General features: G+C 49.3%; 1 protein-coding gene across 1 annotated transcript; it reads left to right on the plus strand.

Moving 5' to 3' along the window:
* The first annotated feature begins 1,454 nt into the window (after positions 1 to 1,454).
* Positions 1,455 to 15,828, plus strand: C1QTNF12 (C1q and TNF related 12). Its single transcript, XM_059866516.1, has 8 exons — positions 1,455 to 2,927; positions 5,618 to 5,737; positions 6,432 to 6,543; positions 7,977 to 8,158; positions 10,613 to 10,721; positions 11,826 to 11,916; positions 13,923 to 14,001; positions 15,282 to 15,828. Exons 1-8 carry the CDS (start codon positions 2,769 to 2,771, stop codon positions 15,378 to 15,380), a joined length of 951 nt encoding a protein of 316 aa, XP_059722499.1. The 5' UTR covers positions 1,455 to 2,768; the 3' UTR covers positions 15,381 to 15,828.
* Positions 15,829 to 20,139: the final 4,311 nt, after the last annotated feature.

Below are 20,139 nucleotides of genomic sequence, written 5' to 3' on the forward strand. Positions count from 1 at the left end.
TTTGGGGTGTGAGGGATTTTTTGGGGGTGTAAGGGATCTGTATTTTGGGATCTGTATTTTAGGATCTGTTTTTTTGGGGTGTGAGGGATTTTTCGGGGGTGTGAGGGATTTTTGGGGGTGTGAGGGATATTTTTGGGGTGTGAGGGATTTTTTGGGGTGTCAGGCTGGGTTTAGCCCCCTCTGGGCCGGGATGCCGGCGGTTCCCCGCACTCCCGCTCCCCGCGGCGCCGAGCGCAGCTCGAGGATTCCTGCCGGGAGCGGATCCGGGCTCTGAGCCGAGCCTGGCTAAACCCCGCCTGAGCCGCGCCTTTCAGCGCCTCTAAAACCGCTCTTAAACCCGACCGGGGGCGGCTGAGAGCCTTTAAAACCAGTTCCAAGGCCCATCTTGGGGGGGGCAGAGTAAAACCAGTTTTAGATCCGATTTGGGGTCAGAAGGGGCAGAGGAAAACCAGCTCCAAACTGAATTAAGGGGGGCAGAAGGGGCAGACTAAAACCAGTCCCAAGCCAGATTTGGGGTGCTGAGAGCCTTTAAAACCAGTTCTAATCCAGATTTGGGGTGCTGAGAGCCTTTAAAACCAGTTCCAAGCTGGATTTGGGGTGCTGAGAGCCTTTAAAACCAGTTCCAAGCCGGATTTAGGGGGGCAGACTAAAACCAGTTCCAAGCCGGATTTGGGGTGCTGAGAGCCTTTAAAACCAGTTCCAAGCCGGATTTGGGGGTGCTGAGAGCCTTTAAAACCAGTTCCAAGCCGGATTTGGGGGTGCTGAGAGCCTTTAAAACCAGTTCCAAGCCGGATTTGGGGGTGCTGAGAGCCTTTAAAACCAGTTCCAAGCAGGATTTAGGGGTGCTGAGAGCCTTTAAAACCAGTTCTAATCCAGATTTGGGGTGCTGAGAGCCTTTAAAACCAGTTCCAAGCCGGATTTGGGGGTGCTGAGAGCCTTTAAAACCAATTCCAAGCCAGATTTGGGGGGGCAGAGTAAAACCAGTCCCAAGCCAGATTTGGGGTGCTGAGAGCCTTTAAAACCAGTTCTAATCCAGATTTGGGGTGCTGAGAGCCTTTAAAACCAGTTCTAATCCAGATTTGGGGTGCTGAGAGCCTTTAAAACCAGTTCCAAGCCAGATCTGGGGGTGCTGAGAGCCTTTAAAACCAGTTCTAATCCAGATTTGCGGTGCTGAGAGCCTTTAAAACCAATTCCAAGCCAGATTTGGGGGGGCAGAGTAAAACCAGTCCCAAGCCAGATTTGGGGTGCTGAGAGCCTTTAAAACCAGTTCCAAGCCGGATTTGGGGGTGCTGAGAGCCTTTAAAACCAGTTCTAATCCAGATTTCGGGGTGCTGAGAGCCTTTAAAACCAGCTCTAATCCAGATCTGGGGGTGCTGAGAGCCTTTAAAACCAGTTCCAAGCCAGATTTAGGGGGGCAGACTGAAACCAGTCCCAAGACAGATTTTGGGGTGCTGAGAGCCTTTAAAACCAGTTCTAATCCAGATTTGGGGCTGCTGAGTGCCTTTAAAACCAGTCCCAAGCCGGATTTAGGGGGTGCTGAGAGCCTTTAAAACCAGTTTTAGGCCGGGCTTAGGGCAGAGCAGCCCCTCTCCTCTGGGATTTCTGGGAAGCTCCCACGGACTCGGCTCCGTCTCCCGAGGATCCAGAATTCCAAACAAACAAAAATTCCAAACAAACAAAAATTCCAAACAGAAATTCCAAACAAAAATTCCAAACAGAAATTCCAAACAAAAATTCCAAACAAAAATTCCGAACAAATTCATCTCCGGCTTTTCCATCCCGAGGAGCTGCTTGGAACCTTCTGGAATTTGGATTTTTTTTGGGCACAAATCCGGGAGGTTTTTTTTTGGTCCTGAAGGATTTTGCACCTGGCTCCTTGGATCCCTCTGAAATTTGGAATTTTTGAGATAAATCTGCTTGGATCCCTCTGAAATTTGGAATTTTTGAGATAAATCTGCTTGGATCCCTCTGAAATTTGGAATTTTTTTTTGAGACAAATCTGCTTGGATCCTTCTCACCCACTTAACTCTGGATTTATTTTAGAGACAATTCTGGTTTTTATTGATCCTGAAGGATTTTCCCCCAGCTCCTTGATCCTGACCTCCTTCATTTGGATTTTTTTGGACACAAATCCAAATTTTTTTTTTGCTCCTGAAGGATTTTCCCCTTGATCCTGACCCTGATAATTTGGTTTTTTTTTGTTTGGACACAAATATGGAGTTTTTTTGCTGACTGCTTGGATCCTTCTCACCTGCTTCATTCTGGATTTATTTTAGAGACAATTCTGGTTTTTATTGATCCTGAAGGATTTTCCTCCAACTCCCCCATCCTGACCTGCTTCATTTGGATTTTTTGGACACAAATCCAATTTTTTTTTTGCTCCTGAAGGATTTTCCCTCTGGCTCCTTGACCCTGACCCTGTTAATTTGATTTTTTTTTGTGTTTTTATTGGTACTGGAGCATTTTCCCTCCAGCTCCTTCATCCTGACCTGCTTCATTTGGATTTTTTGGACATAAATCCAATTTTTTTTTTGCTCCTGAAGGATTTTCCCTCTGGCTCCTTGATCCTGACCTGGTTCATTTGATTTTTTTGGGGGTTTTTTTTTGGTCCTGGATCATTTTCCCTCTGGATCCTTGACCCTGACCCTGATAATTTGATTTTTTTTTGGTTTTTTTTGGTCCTGGATAATTTTCCCCCTGGATCCTTGACCCTGACCTGATCAACCCCAGTTTTTTGGGACCCAAATTGGATTTTCCTGGCTGCCACCATGCCGGGCTGGTGGCTGCTGCTGGCGCTGCTGTGCCACCAGCTGTGTCCCCGTGGGGTGACAGCAGCCAGGAGGGACAGGGACAGGGACAGGAGGGGCAGGAAGGAGCACCCAGAGCCCCTGAACACCTCCCTGGCCAACAGCGAGGAGCAGCCCAAGGTGGGTTTGGGATCATTCCTGGAGTTATTCTGGATTTATTGGGATTTTCCTGCTTTTTCTGGGCTGATTCCAGCCTGATTTCATTGATTCCCTTTGATATTTTATTTCATTTTGATGGTTCCCCATGCTGGGAACAGCAGGGAACTCCCAAGGTGGGTTTGGGAGCATTCCCAGGTTTATTCTGGATTTATTGGGATTTTCCTGCCTTTTCTGGGCTGATTCCAGCCTGATTTCATTGATTCCCTTTGATATTTTATTTCATTTTGATGGCTCCTCATGCTGGGAACAGCAGGGAACTCCCAAGGTGGGTTTGGGATCATTCCCAGGTTTACTCCTGGATTTATTGGGATTTTCCTGCCTTTTCCCAGCCTCATTTCATCAATTCCCTTTGGTTTTTTAATTTCATTTTCATTGTTCCCCATGCTGGGAACAGCAGGGAACTCCCAAGGTGGGTTTGGGAGCATTCCCAGGTTTATTCTGGATTTATTGGGATTTTCCTGCCTTTTCTGGGCTGATTCCAGCCTGATTTCATTGATTCCCTTTGATATTTTATTTCATTTTGATGGCTCCTCATGCTGGGAACAGCAGGGAACTCCCAAGGTGGGTTTGGGATCATTCCCAGGTTTACTCCTGGATTTATTGGGATTTTCCTGCCTTTTCCCAGCCTCATTTCATCAATTCCCTTTGGTTTTTTAATTTCATTTTCATTGTTCCCCAGGCTGGGAACAGCAGAGAACTCCCAAGGTGGGTTTGGGAGCATTCCCAGGTTTATTCTGGATTTATTGGGATTTTCCTGCCTTTCCTGGGCTGATTCCAGCCTGATTTCATTGATTCCCTTTGATATTTTATTTCATTTTGATGGTTCCTCATGCTGGGAACAGCAGGGAACTCCCAAGGTGGGTTTGGGATCATTCCCAGGTTTATTCCTGGATTTATTGGGATTTTCCTGCCTTTTCCCAGCCTCATTTCATCAATTCCCTTCGGTTTTTTATTTTCATTTTGATGGTTCCCCAGGCTGGGAACAGCAAGGAGCAGCCCAAGGTGGGTTTGGGAGCATTCCCAGGTTTATTCTGGATTTATTGGGATTTTCCTACCTTTCCTGGGCTGATTCCAGCCTGATTTCATTGATTCCCTTTGATATTTTATTTCATTTTGATGGTTCCCCATGCTGGGAACAGCAAGGAGCAGCCCAAGGTGGGTTTGGGATCATTCCCAGGTTTATTCTGGATTTATTGGGATTTTCCTGCCTTTTCTGGGCTGATTCCAGCCTGATTTCATTGATTCCCTTTGATATTTTATTTCATTTTGATGGTTCCCCATGCTGGGAACAGCAAGGAGCAGCCCAAGGTGGGTTTGGGAGCATTCCCAGGTTTATTCTGGATTTATTGGGATTTTCCTACCTTTCCTGGGCTGATTCCAGCCTGATTTCATTGATTCCCTTTGATATTTTATTTCATTTTGATGGCTCCTCATGCTGGGAACAGCAGGGAACTCCCAAGGTGGGTTTGGGAGCATTCCCAGGTTTATTCCTGGATTTATTGGGATTTTCCTGCCTTTTCCCAGCCTCATTTCATCAATTCCCTTCGGTTTTTTAATTTCATTTTGATGGTTCCTCAGGCTGGGAACAGCAGGGAACTCCCAAGGTGGGTTTGGGATCATTCCCAGGTTTACTCCTGGATTTATTGGGATTTTCCTGCCTTTTGGGCTGGATTTTTGGGACCTTCTGAAGCCAATCCTTGTCCTGGTGTGTCCCCAGCTCCTGGATTTTTGGGACTCCCTGGGGACAATGATTTTCTGGGATTTTCCTGCCTTTTAGGCAGGATTTTTGGGACCCCTGAGGCAAATCAATCCATGATCCCTGTCCTGGTGTGTCCCACAGCTCTGGGCTGGATTTTTGGGACCCCCTGAGGCAAATCAGTCCATGATCCTTCTCCTGGGCTGGATTTTTGGGACCTCCTGAGACCAATGTCCATGATCCCTGTCCTGGTGTGCCCCCAGCTCCTGGAGTTTTGGGACTTCCTGGGGCCAATGGTTTTCTGGGATTTTCCTGCCTTTTGGGCTGGATTTTTGGGACCTCTGAGGCAAATCAATCCATGATCCTTGCACTGGTTGTCCCCAGCTCTGGGCTGGATTTTTGTGACCCCCTGAAGCCAATTCTTGTCCTGGTGTGTCCCCAGCTCTTGGAGTTTTGGGACTCCCTGGGGACAATGATTTTCTGGGATTTTCCTGCCTTTCGGGCAGGATTTTTGGGACTCCCTGAGGACAATAATTTTCTGGGATTTTCCTGCCTTTTGGGCTGGATTTTTTGGACGCCCTGAGGCAAATCAATCCATGATCCTTCTCCTGGGCTGGATTTTTGGGACCTCCTGAGACCAATGTCCATGATCCTTGTCCTGGTTGTCCCCAGCTCCTGGATTTTTGGGACTCCCTGAGGACAATGATTTTCTGGGATTTTCCTGCCTTTTGGGCTGGATTTTTGGGACCCCCTGAGGCAAATCAATCCATGATCCTTCTCCTGGGCTGGATTTTTGTGACCCCCTGAAGCCAATCCTTGTCCAGGTGTGCCCCCAGCTCCTGGATTTTGTGACTCTCTGGGGACAATGATTTTCTGGGATTTTCCTGCCTTTTGGGCAGGATTTTTGGGACGCCCTGAGGCCCATGTCCGTGACCCTTGTCCTGGCTGTCCCCAGCTGCTGGAGGCGGCCGAGGCGCGGCTCACGGACCCCCGCAGGACCTGGATCTCCTTCGTGCACCGCCCGGACGACGGCAGCAGCTCCAAGAGGAGATGCAAAGGCAAAGACAAAAAACTGGTAGGATTTGCACTCCACGTGTCCCAGTTTCCTTCCTGCTGCTCGTCCTCAAGGTTCCAGCTTTTCCCAGCCCAAAAAGTGCTGGATTTCCTTTTTTTGGGGGGTTTATTTCTCCGTTTTTGAGAAATTTGAGCCTTCTTGCTTCGGAAGAGATGTGGGAATTTCGAGGCAGCCTCTCTCATTTTAAACCTTCCTCATCTCTCAAATTGAGCCTTTTTTAGGTCATTTTCCCACTCATTAAAAATAAAATCAGTATTTTTTTCCCCTTTCCAAGAGATAAAGTCCAAGGATCCCAAAGGATCAATTAACCAAGGTGTGGACAAGTGGTTTATTTCAAATTAATGAGCTGAGTGACAGCTCGTTAATCATGTGGCACTTTTCATCTGCTGCTTGGACAATCTTGGATTCTTTTCATCATTTTAATTATTTGAGGAATTTTTTTGCATCCTCTGAAGGTCTGGGCAGCTTTTCCATGGAATTTTAGAGGATTATCAGAGGAATGGGAGTCCCAGCAGCTGGAAGAAGATTTCTGAGGGACTCTCAGAGCTCTTGGCCCTTCCTGATCCCTCAAGTGTCCTCCAAAAGTGATCAGGAATTTTCTGGGAACAAACCCCCTGGCGTTGCTGCTGTTCCTGGGGGATTTTCTGCGATTCCCAGGTTTTAATCCCAAATTTTCCTGTGTTTGTTCCCTCAGCGAGGCCTGGTGGGGCCTCCGGGGCCTCCGGGGCCTCAGGGCCCTCCGGGAGCTCCTGGGGCTGAAGTCACCAGGGAAGTTCTTCTGCAGGAGTTCAAGGAGATCTTGAAAGGTAAAAGATTTTAAAAACTCAAACATTTCCAAAGGATATTTAAGGCAAAGGGTGCTCAAAGCTGGAGGAGCTTTGTTTTGGTGGAGAACCAAAATGGCAACCAGAACTGTCCCCCCAGTGCTGCTGGGCTTTAATTGGAGACCCAAGGGCAGAATTCCGAGCACACATGAATGGTTTCATGGGCCAGGTCCTGAAATGAAGATTTTATTTCATTTTATTCCATTTCATTTCCTTTTATTTCCTTTTATTGCCCTTTCCCCTCAGAAGCCATCAAGCACAGGGCCTCACTGCTCCTCTCAGCCCACCCCAGCCAGCTGCTCCCACTAGGCCAGGCCCTTAAATGAGGATTTTATTTAATTTTATTCCATTTTTTCCATTTCATTTCATTTTATTCCATTTTATTTCCTTTTATTTCCTTTTATTGCCCTTTCCCCTCAGAAGCCATCAAGCACAGGGCCTCACTGCTCCTCTCAGCCCACCCCAGCCAGCTGCTCCCACTAGGCCAGGCCCTTAAATGAGGATTTTATTTGATTTTATTCCATTTTTTCCATTTCATTTCATTTTATTCCATTTTATTTCCTTTTATTTTGTTTTATTCCCCTTTTCCCCTCAGAAGCCATCAAGCACAGGGCCTCACTGCTCCTCTCAGCCCACCCCAGCCAGCTGCCCCCGCTAGGCCAGGCTCTTAAATGAGGATTTTATTTCATTTTATTCCATTTTATTCAATTTTATTTCATTTTATTCCATTTTATTTCATTTTACTCCCCTTTTTCCCATGGAGCACCAAGCATCCCTGGTCCTTTCAGCCCACCCCAACCAGCTGCCCCCACTGCTGCTGTTCCTGGAAGAGGTTCCATCACAGGAACACGAATGGCCAGGCCACTAAATTAAGATTTTATTTAATTTTATTCCATTTTATTTCATTTTATTCCCCTTTTCCCTCAGAAGCCATGGAGCACAGGGCCTCCCTGGCCAGCCCAGCCCAGCCTAGCCAGCTCCTGCTGTCCCTGGAGGAGGTTCCATCACAGGAACACGAATGGCCAGGCCATTAAATTTAGATTTTATTTCATTTTATTTCATTTTATTTCATTTTATTCCATTTCATTCCATTTTTCCCTCAGAAGCCATGGAGCACAGGGCCTCCCTGGCCATCCCAGCCCAGCCCAGCCAGCTCCTGCTGTCCCTGGAGGAGGTTCCATCACAGGAACACGAATGGCCAGGCCCTTAAATTTAGATTTCATTCCATTTTATTCCATTTCATTCCATTTTTCCCTCAGAAGCCATGGAGCACAGGGCCTCCCTGGCCAGCCCAGGCCAGCCCAGCCAGCTCCTGCTGTCCCTGGAGGAGGTTCCATCACAGGAACACGAATGGCCAGGCCATTACATTTAGATTTCATTCCATTTTATTCCATTTTATTCCCCTTTTCCCTCAGAAGCCATGGAGCACAGGGCCTCCCTGGCCAGCCCAGGCCAGCCCAGCCCGCTGCCCCCGCTGCTGCTGTCCCTGGAGGAGGTCCCGTCCCAGCGGCGCGTGGAGGAGGCGTTCCACTGCCGGCTCAAGGGCCAGGTGCTGGTGGACAAGAAGACCTTGGTGGAGCTCCAGAACTTCCAGTCGGTGAGGAGCTCCAGCCTCCTCCTGCTGGGGATCAGCTCCAGGGCCCTGCGGGGCTCCGTGGGGCTGCAAGGAAGGGACAAAGCCATGAGAAGGTGTCCAGAGGTGGCTCCACCTGGGATCCCCTTTCTAAATCCATTGTTCCTGATGGATCCACCCTGATTGATTCCCTTTTTAAATCCAATATTCCTGATGGATCCACCTGGGATCCCCTTTTTAAATCCAATATTCCTGATGGATCCACCTGGGATCCCCTTTTTAAATCCAATATTCCTGATGGATCCACCTGGGATCCCCTTTTAAAATCCATTATTCCTGATGGATCCACCCTGATTGATTCCCTTTTTAAATCCATTATTCCTAATGGATCCACCTGGGATCTCCTTTTTAAATCCATTATTCCTGATGGATCCATCTTGGATCCCCTTTTAAAATCCATTATTCCTGATGGATCCACCCTGATTGATTCCCTTTTTAAATCCAATATTCCTGATGGATCCACCTGGGATCCCCTTTTTAAAATCCATTATTCCTGATGGATCCACCTGGGATCCCCTTTTTAAAATCCATTATTCCTGATGGATCCACCTGGGATCCCCTTTTGAAATCCAATATTCCTGATGGATCCATCTTGGATCCCCTTTTTAAATCAGATATTCCAGAGGTTCTATCTGTGATGGATCCACCTTGGATCCCTTTTAAAATCCAATACCCCAGAGGTTCTGCCACTGATGGATCCACCTTGGATCCCTTTTTAAAATCCAATATCCCAGAGGTTCCATCCCTGATGGATCCACCTGGGATCCCTTTTTAAAATCCACCATTCCATGACTTCCCAAACTTTTGGCAGCTTGGCTTGGCAGCCAGGCAGGATCAGCCCTGAGGCACGGGCAGGGCTGGAGGGAGAGCTGCTGCCTCATTAATTAGCAGGGAAAATGGGACTAATTAAGCCATCCCAGAGTGGGCTGCTGCTTCCTGTGCCTCAGGGATGAGGTGCCCAGCTCATTCCCGGTTTTTCCTGGCTCGGGGCTGCTGTGGGAGGCTCCGGGTGCCAAGCTGGCACCACAGCCCGGGACAAGAGGAGTCGGGTTTGGGCTTGTGCCCTCTGGGAGGGGGGAATGCAGAGGCAGCAGAGCAGGGATGGGGCCAGAGAGAGCAGGGATGGATTTGGGATCTGAACAGGGATGGGGCCAGAGAGAGCAGGGATGGATTTGGGATCAGCTCATGGATGGGGCCAGAGAGAGCAGGGATGGATTTGGGATCAGAACAGGGATGGGGCCAGAGAGAGCAGGGATGGATTTGGGATCAGAGCAGGGATGGGGCCAGAGAGAGCAGGGATGGATTTGGGATCAGAGCAGGGATGGGGCCAGAGAGAACAGGGATGGATTTGGGATCTGAACAGGGATGGGGCCAGAGAGGGATGGGTTGGATTTGGGATCAGCTCATGGATGGGGCCAGAGAGAACAGGGATGGATTTGGGATCAGCTCATGGATGGGGCCAGAGAGAGCAGGGATGGATTTGGGATCAGAACAGGGATGGGGCCAGAGCAGAATGGGGATTTGGGATCAGAACAGGGATGGGGCCAGAGCAGAACAGGGATGGATTTGGGATCAGAATAGGGATGGGGCCAGAGCAGAACAGGGATTTGGGATCAGAACAGGGCTGGTTTGGGCTCAGCCTGGAGCTGGTTTGGGCTCAGCCTGGAGCTGGTTTGGGCTCAGCCCAGGGCTGGTTTGGGCTCAGCCCGGGGCTGGTTTGGGCTCGGCCCAGAGCTGGTTTGGGCTCGGCCCAGGGCTGGTTTGGGCTCAGCCCGGGGCTGGTTTGGGCTCGGCCTGGAGCTGGTTTGGGCTCAGCCCGGGGCTGGTTTGGGCTCGGCCCAGAGCTGGTTTGGGCTCGGCCCAGGGCTGGTTTGGGCTCGGCCCAGGGCTGGTTTGGGCTCGGCCCAAGGATGGTTTGGGCTCAGCCCAGGGCTGGTTTGGGCTCGGCCCGGGGCTGGTTTGGGCTCAGCCCAGGGCTGGTTTGGGCTCAGCCCAGGGCTGGTTTGGGCTCAGCCCAGGGCTGGTTTGGGCTCGGCCCGGGGCTGGTTTGGGCTCAGCCCGGGGCTGGTTTGGGCTCGGCCCAGGGCTGGTTTGGGCTCAGCCCAGGGATGGTTTGGGCTCAGCCCGGGGCTGGTTTGGGCTCAGCCCGGGGCTGGTTTGGGCTCAGCCTAAGGCTGGTTTGGGCTCGGCCCAGGGCTGGTTTGGGCTCAGCCTGGAGCTGGTTTGGGCTCGGCCCGGGGCTGGTTTGGGCTCAGCCTGGAGCTGGTTTGGGCTCAGCCCAGGGCTGGTTTGGGCTCAGCCCGGGGCTGGTTTGGGCTCAGCCTAAGGCTGGTTTGGGCTCAGCCCGGGGCTGGTTTGGGCTCAGCCTGGAGCTGGTTTGGGCTCAGCCCGGGGCTCAGCTCTGCTCTCTCTCCGCAGCCCGTGGCCAAGGGCGCGTTCCTGCGGGGCTCAGGGCTGGACCTGGCCACCGGGCGCTTCACCGCCCCCGTGGGCGGCATCTACCAGTTCTCAGCCAACATCCACATCGGTGAGTGCTGCCCCAGGGGCCCAGACCCCCTGGGGAACCTTCTGGAGAGCCCCCAGAGAACCCCTGCAGAATCCCCGGATATTCCAGGGGTTCTGCCACTGATGGCCAGTGATGGATCCCCTTTGTAAATCCGATATCCCAGAGGTTCTATCCCTGATGGATCCACTTGGGATCCCCTTTGTCAATCCGATATTCCAGAGGTTCTATCCCTGATGGTTCCACCCTGATGGATCCTCTTTCTAAATCCATTATCCCAGAGGTTCTATCCCTGATGGATCCACCTGGGATCCCCTTTGTAAATCTGATATTCCAGAGGTTCTATCCCTGATGGATCCACCTGGGATCCCCTTTGTAAATCCGATATCCCAGAGGTTCTATCCCTGATGGATCCACCTGGGATCCCCTTTGTCAATCCGATATTCCAGAGGTTCTATCCCTGATGGATCCACCCTGATGGATCCCCTTTCTAAATCTGATATTCCAGAGGTTTATCCCTGATGGATCCACCTGGGATCCCCTTTGTAAATCCATTATTCCAGAGGTTCTATCCCTGATGGATCCACCTGGGATCCCCTTTTTAAATCCATTATCCCAGAGGTTCTATCCCTGATGGATCCACTTGGGATCCCCTTTGTAAATCCATTATCCCATGGGTTCTATCACTGATGGATCCACCCGGGATCCCCATTTTAAATCCATTATCCCACAGGTTCTGTCACTGGTGGATCCACCTTGGATCCCCTTTTTAAATCCATTATCCCAGAGGCTCTATTCCTGATGGATCCACCCTGATGGATCCCCTTTTTAAATCCATTATCCCAGAGGCTCTATCCCTGATGGATCCACCTGGGATCCCCTTTTTAAATCCATTATCCCAGAGGTTCTATCCCTGATGGATGCCCCCTGCTGGATCCCATTTATAATCTGATTTTCCTGAGGTCCTATCCCTGACGGCCAGAGGTGGATCCGCCGCCTTTGGCTCCATGGGATATGGAGGAACCTCCAGGCCCCTCCTGCAGCCGTCCCAGGGCTGCTGGTGTCCCTGTGGAGCCCAGATCCCAGGATCTGGGGGGCTGCTGACGTTTTCCTGGCTGTTTTTCCCAGACCACAGCGAGCTGAAGAGCCGAGCGCAGCTGCGGGCGCGGGACAGCGTGCGGGTGCTGATCTGCATCGAGTCCCTGTGCCACAGGCACACGTGAGTCACTCCAGCATTCCTGCCTGGATTTCCACACCTCTGAACCTTTCAGCCAGCTTGGGCAATTCTTCCCCTCAGGGGGATTTTGGGAGCTTTTCCAGGGAGGAAGGGGCTGGGAAAGGAGCTTTTCCTGCAGAGGGCAACGCTGTGGCTCTGTCCTTGGCCCCAGACCACAAATCCCTGCCCAGGGGGATTGTAATGCCCTGCCCGGAGCTCCTCCAGAAATCCATGGGTCCAGAAATCCAGAAATCCACAGGTCCAGAAATCCAGAAATCCAAAAATCCACGGGTCCAGAAATCCAGAAATCCCTACAGCCAGAAATCCACAGGTCCAGCAATCAGGATGACTTTGGGACAGATCCCTCAGGATGGATTTGGGACAGATCCCAGATTCCTGAGAATGGATTTGGGATGGTTCCCTCAGTATGGATTTGGGACAGGTCCCAGATCCCTAAGGATAAATTTGGGATGGTTCCGCCAGGATGGGTTTGGAACAGGGATTTGGGACAGGTCCCAGATCCCTCCGGATGGATTTGGGACAGGTCCCACATCCCTGAAGATGGGTTTGGGGCAGATCCCTCAGGATGGGTTTGGGACAGGGATTTGGAACAAGTCCCAGATCCCTGAGGATGAGTTTGGGATGGTTCCCCAGGATGGGTTTGGGACAGGTCCCAGATCCCTGAGGATGGGTTTGGGATGGTTCCCCAGGATGGGTTTGGGACAGGTCCCAGATCCCTAAGGATAAGTTTGGGATGGTTCCCTCAGGATGGGTTTGGGACTGGTCCCAGATCCCTGAGGATGGATTTGGGATGGTTCCCCAGGATGGATTTGTGATGGTTCCCCAGGATGGATTTGGGATGGTTCCCCCAGGATGGGTTTGGGACAGGTCCCAGATCCCTGAGGATGGGTTTGGGATGGTTCCCCAGGATGGATTTGGGACTGGTCCCAGATCCCTGAGGATGGGTTTGGGATGGTTCCCCAGGATGGGTTTGGAACAAGTCCCAGATCCCTGAGGATGGGTTTGGGATGGTTCCCCCAGGATGGGTTTGGGATGGTTCCCCAGGATGGATTTGGGACTGGTCCCAGATCCCTGAGGATGGGTTTGGGATGGTTCCCCAGGATGGGTTTGGAACAAGTCCCAGATCCCTGAGGATGGGTTTGGGATGGTTCCCCCAGGATGGGTTTGGGATGGTTCCCCAGGATGGATTTGGAACTGGTCCCAGTCCAGGCGCGCGTGGCTGGGGCGGACGGAGCCGGCGGCAGCACGGGGAGCCTGCCTGGTCACATTCCCTGTGGAATTTCCTGGGAATGCCAGCACTGACTCACCCATCCATCCATCCACCCACCCACCCACCCACCCACGGGCTGGAAAAGCCCCGGGGCGCTGGGCTGGGGCAGGAGCTGACACAGCCTCACCTGAGCAGCTGCCAAGGGGCTCCAGCCTCTCGTTTCTCCTGGGAAAAACTCGCTGGGACTTGCTGGGATTCATCCCAGGGAAAAACATAATTCAGGGAAAAAAAAAAGGAGGAAAGGGGTTGGTTTAATTGGGAAAATAAGGAAAATCCAGAATTAAAGCTGAGTTTAACTGAGTTTGTGCTGAGGGGCAGGTGCCAAGGGCTCCCACGTTTAATTTATCACTGGGAAAAAAATAATTAAAAATAAAAAAGGAGGAAAGGGGTTGGTTAAATTGGGAAAATAAAGAAAAACAACCATGGGTAGGAACTTAAAACTGAGTTTAACTGGGTTTGTGCTGAGGGGCAGGTGCCAAGGGACTCCCACTTTTAATTTTTTTCTGGAAAAAACTCGTTGGGACTTGCTGGGATTCATCATTGGAAAAAAAAAAAAAAATTTAAAAAAAAAGGAGGAAAGGGGTTGGTTAAATTGGGAAAATAAAGAAAAACAACCATGGGCAGGAACTTAAAACTGAGTTTAACTGGGTTTGGGCTGAGCAGGCACCAAGTGGCTCCGAATTTTAATTTTTTAAATCTGTTTATTTCTCATGTTTAGGTCCTTGGAAGTCATTGCTGGCCTGGAAAGCAACAGCAAAATCTTCACTGTTTATGTCCATGGGCTGCTGCAGCTGCAGGTGAGGCCCTGAAAATTGGGAATTTCTGCCCCAAATCTCTGGGCATGCACATGGAATTATTTCCTGGACCCTCCCCTGGAATGCCAGGAAATAAATAGCAAATAAATAATTGAATACCGAATAAATCAATAATCAATTCATTATAACAAGCATGATAATGTTAAAATTAGGAATTACCCATAAAGAATAATTAAATAAGTAATTAAACCAGTGCCAATTAAGTAATAATTAAATAATTATTACTTTTTTCCTACATTTGAAGGAGGGAAATTCCTCACCTGGGGCAGCAGCAGGAGGAAAAACTGGGCTGGGGTCTCACACTCCGAATCCAAGGCACGGGGGGAAGCTTCCCTCTGGGAAATCCAATATTTGCACCTTGACTTTCATCCTCAGCTCTTTTCCTTCCCCTCCTCTCCCCTGGCATGGCACTCCTGGTCTGGGAATTCCATTCCCAATGGGATTGCTCTGGGAATTCCATTCCCAAGGGGATTGCACTGGGAATTTCCATTCCCAAGGGGATTTCTCTGGGAATTCCATTCCCAGGGGGATTTCTCTGGGAATTCCATTCCCAAGGGGATTGCACTGGGAATTTCCATTCCCAATGGGACTGCACTGGGAATTCCATTCCCAATGGGATTGCACTGGGAATTTCCATTCCCAGGGGGATTTCTCTGGGAATTTCCATTCCCAATGGGATTTCTCTGGGAATTTCCATTCCCACGGGGATTTCTCTGGGAATTCCATTCCCAAGGGGATTGCACTGGGAATTTCCATTCCCAAGGGGATTTCTCTGGGAATTTCCATTCCCAAGGGGATTGCACTGGGAACTCCATTCCCACGGGGATTTCTCTGGGAATTTCCATTCCCACGGGGATTTCTCTGGGAATTTCCATTCCCAATGGGATTGCACTGGGAATTTCCATTCCCAAGGGGATTTCTCTGGGAATTTCCATTCCCAATGGGATTGCACTGGGAATTTCCATTCCCAATGGGATTTCTCTGGGAATTTCCATTCCCAAGGGGATTTCTCTGGGAATTGAGTGTGTCCTTTCTGAATTGGACACTTTATCCTTGAAAGGCCTCGCAGAGAGAGGCAGGGCTCCATTTTCAGCTTGCTGAAGTGCTGCAATTCCCATTTTTCCCTGTTTTCCCTGCAGCAATTCCCCCTGTTTTCCCTGCAGCAATTCCCATTTTTCCCTGCAGCAATTCCCCCTGTTTTCCCTGCAGCAATTCCCATTTTTCCCTGCAGCAATTCCCATTTTTTCCCTGTTTCCCTGCAGGCTGGCCAGTACACCTCCATCTTCGTGGACAACGCCTCCGGCGCCGCCGTCGCCGTCCAGCCCGGCTCTGATTTCATGGGAATGCTGCTGGGGGCCTAGCAGGGAGGATGGCCCCCAGCCTTCCCAAATTCCCAAATAATTCCCAAATTCCTGCCTTTTGGACTGAAAACCCCCACTCTGACCTTGACACTGCTCCCTGCACCTGCAGAATTCCAACTCACCCCCAGCTCCTCCCGCTTCGCTGCCGGAAGTCGCTGCTGATTTCTGAGATCCTCACCAGCTCGTTCTTCACCCAAATTCTGCTTTTTGTCCTCTTTTTACCCCAAAAAAACCCCTTGGAATATTCAATTTGTGCTTTGGGGCGCGTGGGGTTGGAATTTGAAATAATTTGTTGGAATTATTTCACCACAGCGCTTGTAACCGGCACGGGTTTGGGATTGGTTCGGGATTGGTTTGGGATTGGCTTGGGATTGATTCAGGTTGGTTGGGATTGGTTTGGGATTGGTTTGGGATTGGTTTGGGATTGGTTTGGGATTGATTCAGGTTGGTTTGGGATTGGTTTGGGATTGGTTTGGGATTGGTTTGGGATTGGTTTGGGATTGGTTTGGGATTGGTTTGGGATTGGTTTGGGATTGGTTTGGGATTGGTTTGGGATTGGCTTGGGATTGGCTTGGGGTTGGTTTGGGGTTGGTTTGGGATTGGTTTGGGATTGGTTTGGGATTGGTTTGGGATTGGTTTGGGATTGGCTTGGGATTGATTCAGGTTGGTTGGGATTGGTTTGGGGTTGGTTCGGGATTGGTTTGGGATTGGTTTGGGATTGGTTTGGGATTGGTTTGGGATTGGCTTGGGATTGATTCAGGTTGGTTGGGATTGGTTTGGGGTTGGTTCGGGATTGGTTCGGGTTGGTTTGGGATTGGTTTGGGGTTGGTTTGGGATTGGTTTGGGGTTGGTTCGGGATTGGTTTGGGATTGGTTTGGGATTGGTTTGGGGTTGGTTTGGGATTGGTTTGGGGTTGGTTTGGGATTGGTTTGGGATTTTTTTGGGATTGGTTTGGGATTGTTTGGGATTGGTTTGGGATTTTTTTGGGATTTTTTTGGGATTTTTTTGGGATTGGTTCGGGATTGGTTCGGGATTGGTTCGGGGTTTGTTTGGGATTTTTTTGGGATTTTTTTGGGATTGGTTCAGGATTGGTTCGAGTTGGTTTGGGATTGGTTCGGGATTGGTTCGGGATTTTTTTGGGATTTTTTTGGGATTGGTTCAGGGTTGGTTCGGGATTGGTTCGGGTTGGTTTGGGATTGGTTTGGGATTTTTTTGGGGAATTTTTTGGGGTTGGAAATGAAGGATTGAGATGGGAAATAGCAGAAATAAATCAGTGACTCTTTTCTGTGCTGGGGAGGAAGGGGACGAGGCTCTCCCAGCAAAATTGCTTCTCCCAGGGGGTTGGGAATGGTTTGGATCCTCTCCCAGGTTCAGATTTGGGTGCATTTCACCAGAAAATGTTGAATTTTTCCACAATCCAAGGAATCCAAGGCTTGAACTCTTTTATATCCTTTATCTCAAAATAAAATTATATATTATAATTATATAAATGTATTTATATGTATAAATAATTATATTTCTAATTATCTATTTTCTAAATAGAATTATATATATTTTATATTTTTAGGAAATATAGAATATATATAATTATATGTATATATTTGGTTTTTATAGACAGTTTTCCCAGTTTATTTATTCACTCTCCCTCAAATCCTGGAATCCTGAACTCCTCCTCAAACCCAAGATCCCAAATTTTCCCTCAAACCAGAAATCCTGAACTCTCACCCAAGCCAGGAATCCTGGAATCCCAAAGTCTCCCCCAGTCCCAGAATCCCAAACTCTCCCCCAATCCCAAACTCTCCCCCAATCCCAAACTCCCCCCAATCCCAAACTCCCCCCAATCCCAAACTCTCCCCCAATCCCAAACTCTCCCCAATCCCAAACTCCCCCCAATCCCAAACTCTCCCCAATCCCAAACTCCCCCCAGTCCCAAACTCTCCCCCAATCCCAAACTCTCCCCCAATCCCAAACTCTCCCCAATCCCAAACTCTCCCCCAATCCCAAACTCTCCCCCAATCCCAAACTCTCCCCATTCCCGGCCCCTCCCCAATCCCAAACTCCCCCCAATCCCAAACTCCCCCCAATCCCAAACTCCCCCCAATCCCAAACTCTCCCCAATCCCAAACTCTCCCCAGTCCCAAACTCTCCCCTAAATCCCAAACTCTCCCCAATCCCAAACTCTCCCCAGTCCCAAACTCCCCCCAATCCCAAACTCTCCCCCAATCCCAAACTCTCCCCAATCCCAAACTCTCCCCAATCCCAAACTCCCCCCAATCCCAAACTCTTCCCAATCCCAAACTCTCCCCAATCCCAAACTCTCCCCAATCCCAAACTCTCCCCAGTCCCAAACTCTCCCCTAAATCCCAAACTCTCCCCAATCCCAAACTCTCCCCAGTCCCAAACTCCCCCCAATCCCAAACTCTCCCCCAATCCCAAACTCCCCCCAATCCCAAACTCTCCCCAATCCCAAACTCCCCCCAATCCCAAACTCTCCCCAATCCCAAACTCCCCCCAACCCCAAACTCTCCCCAATCCCAAACTCCCCCCAATCCCAAACTCTCCCCAATCCCAAACTCTCCCCAATCCCAAACTCCCCCCAATCCCAAACTCCCCCCAATCCCAAACTCCCCCCAATCCCAAACTCTCCCCTAAATCCCAAACTCTCCCCTAAATCCCAAACTCTCTCCAATCCCAGACTCTCTCCAATCCCAAACTCTCCCCCAATCCCAGACTCTTTCCCATTCCCAAACTCCCCCCAATCCCAAACTCTCCCCCAATCCCAAACTCCCCCAATCCCAAACTCCCCCCAATCCCAAACTCCCCCCAATCCCAAACTCCCCCCAATCCCAAACTCTCCCCCAATCCCAAACTCCCCCCAATCCCAAACTCCCCCCAATCCCAAACTCTCCCCAATCCCAAACTCTCCCCAATCCCAAACTCTCCCCCAATCCCAAACTCTCCCCTAAATCCCAAACTCTCCCCAACCCCAAACTCCCCCCAATCCCAAACTCTCCCCTAAATCCCAAACTCTCCCCAATCCCAAACTCTCCCCAATCCCAAACTCCCCCCAATCCCAAACACTCCCCCCAGTCCCAAACTCCCCCCAATCCCAAACTCCCCCCAATCCCAAACTCTCCCCAATCCCAAACTCTCCCCAATCCCAAACTCTCCCCAATCCCAAACTCTCCCCATTCCTGGCCCCTCCCCTGCCTTTATCCCGCTCAGGACCCCAAGGAGGAGGAGCGGGGATTTGTGGGATTTGTTGGGAATCTCTGGAGCCCCCTCGTGTCCCCCGGGCTGAGCCCTTCCCGTCCCCAGCCCGTTTCTCACGCCCCGGCATCGCGCAGTTTTGTTCCCTTCCCGGATTTTTCCGCCTCCGGGGGCTCCGGGCGCCGGGAATTTCGCTTGGCGCTCCCGAGGAACGCGGGTTCGGGAGCCAAACCCCGACCTCATCTGTCTGGCACCTCCAGGGCAGGAGATTCCCAGGAAAAGTGGGAATGCTGGGCTGGGATTTGCACGGCCTGCAGCCCTGGGGGCTTCTCCTGCTCTCCCAGCACAGGGAAAAAGGGATTTCCCGGGATTTTCTGGGATTTTCTGGGATTTTCTGGGATTTCCCGGGATTTTCTGGGATTTCCCGGGATTTTCTGGGATTTTCTGGGATTTTCTGGGATTTTCCGGGATTTTCCAGCTGTTCCTTGCTCCCTGCTCATGTCCCGTGGCTGTGGAATCGTTAAAGCTGGAAAAATCTGGGAGAAATCTTTAATTCTCTTCCCTTCTCCTGAGGGTCTGGGAGCTGATCAATCTCCCTGCAGGACTGGGATGTGGGATGAGGAATTTTTGGGAATGTTGGGGATTTGGGAAGGGCAGATTCCAAAGGGGAATCCTTTTTCCCAGGAAAATCTGGGATAAATCCTTAATTCTCTTCCCTGCTCCTTGTCCTGAGTGTTTGGGAGCTGATCAGTCTCCCTGTGGGTTTGGGATGGGGAATTTGGGGAATTTTGGGGATTTTGGAGATTTGGGAAGGGCAGATTCCAAAGGGGAATCCTTTTTCCCAGGAAAATCAGGGATAAATCCTTAATTCTCTTCCCTCCTCCTGAGTGTTTGGGAGCTGATCAGTCTCCATGGGGAATTTTGGGATGTTGGGGATTTGGGAAGGGCAGATTCCAAAGGGGAATCCAGGAAAACCAGGGAGCTGCTGATCCCGTGAAAGCAGAAGGCAGGACCAGGAGAACGTGGAATTTTTATGGCTTTGGGGCTCGTTTCTATGGAATGCTCTCTCAGGGATGTTTTCCAGGGAATTGGGGACTGGAGCTGTGTGGGGCCCTCAGAAGAGCGGGAATTCTCCCAAAATTCCCTATATTTTATTTTATTTTATTTTATTTTATTTTATTTTATTTTATTTTATTTTATTTTATTTTATTTTATATTTTATATTTTATATTTAATTTTATATTTTATTTTATATTTTATTTTATTATTTTATTTTATTATATTTTATATTTTATATTTTATTTTATATTTATATTTTATATTTTATTTTATATTTTATTTTATTTTTTATTTTATTATTTTATTTTTTTATTATTTTATTTTATTTTATTTTATTCTATTTTATTTTATTTTTTATTATTTTATTTTATTTTATTTTATTTTATTTTTTATTATATTATATTTTATCTTATTTTATATTTTATATTTTATATTTTATATTTATATTTTATATTTTATTTTATATTTTATTTTATTCTATTTTATTTTA

The sequence above is a fragment of the Haemorhous mexicanus genome, chromosome 23, assembly GCF_027477595.1.
Source record: "Haemorhous mexicanus isolate bHaeMex1 chromosome 23, bHaeMex1.pri, whole genome shotgun sequence".
NCBI classification, from domain to species: domain Eukaryota; kingdom Metazoa; phylum Chordata; class Aves; order Passeriformes; family Fringillidae; genus Haemorhous; species Haemorhous mexicanus.

What these genes read in the sequence shown, in the direction of transcription:
- C1QTNF12 (XM_059866516.1), top strand. Translation starts at nt 2,769, where the DNA reads ATGCCGGGCTGGTGGCTGCTGCTGGCGCTGCTGTGCCACCAGCTGTGT. An exon ending in AAGGCAAAGACAAAAAACTG is followed by an intron (nt 5,738 to 6,431) that starts GTAGGATTTGCA and finishes TTGTTCCCTCAG; the next exon opens with CGAGGCCTGGTGGGGCCTCC. An exon ending in CTCAGCCAACATCCACATCG is followed by an intron (nt 10,722 to 11,825) that starts GTGAGTGCTGCC and finishes TGTTTTTCCCAG; the next exon opens with ACCACAGCGAGCTGAAGAGC.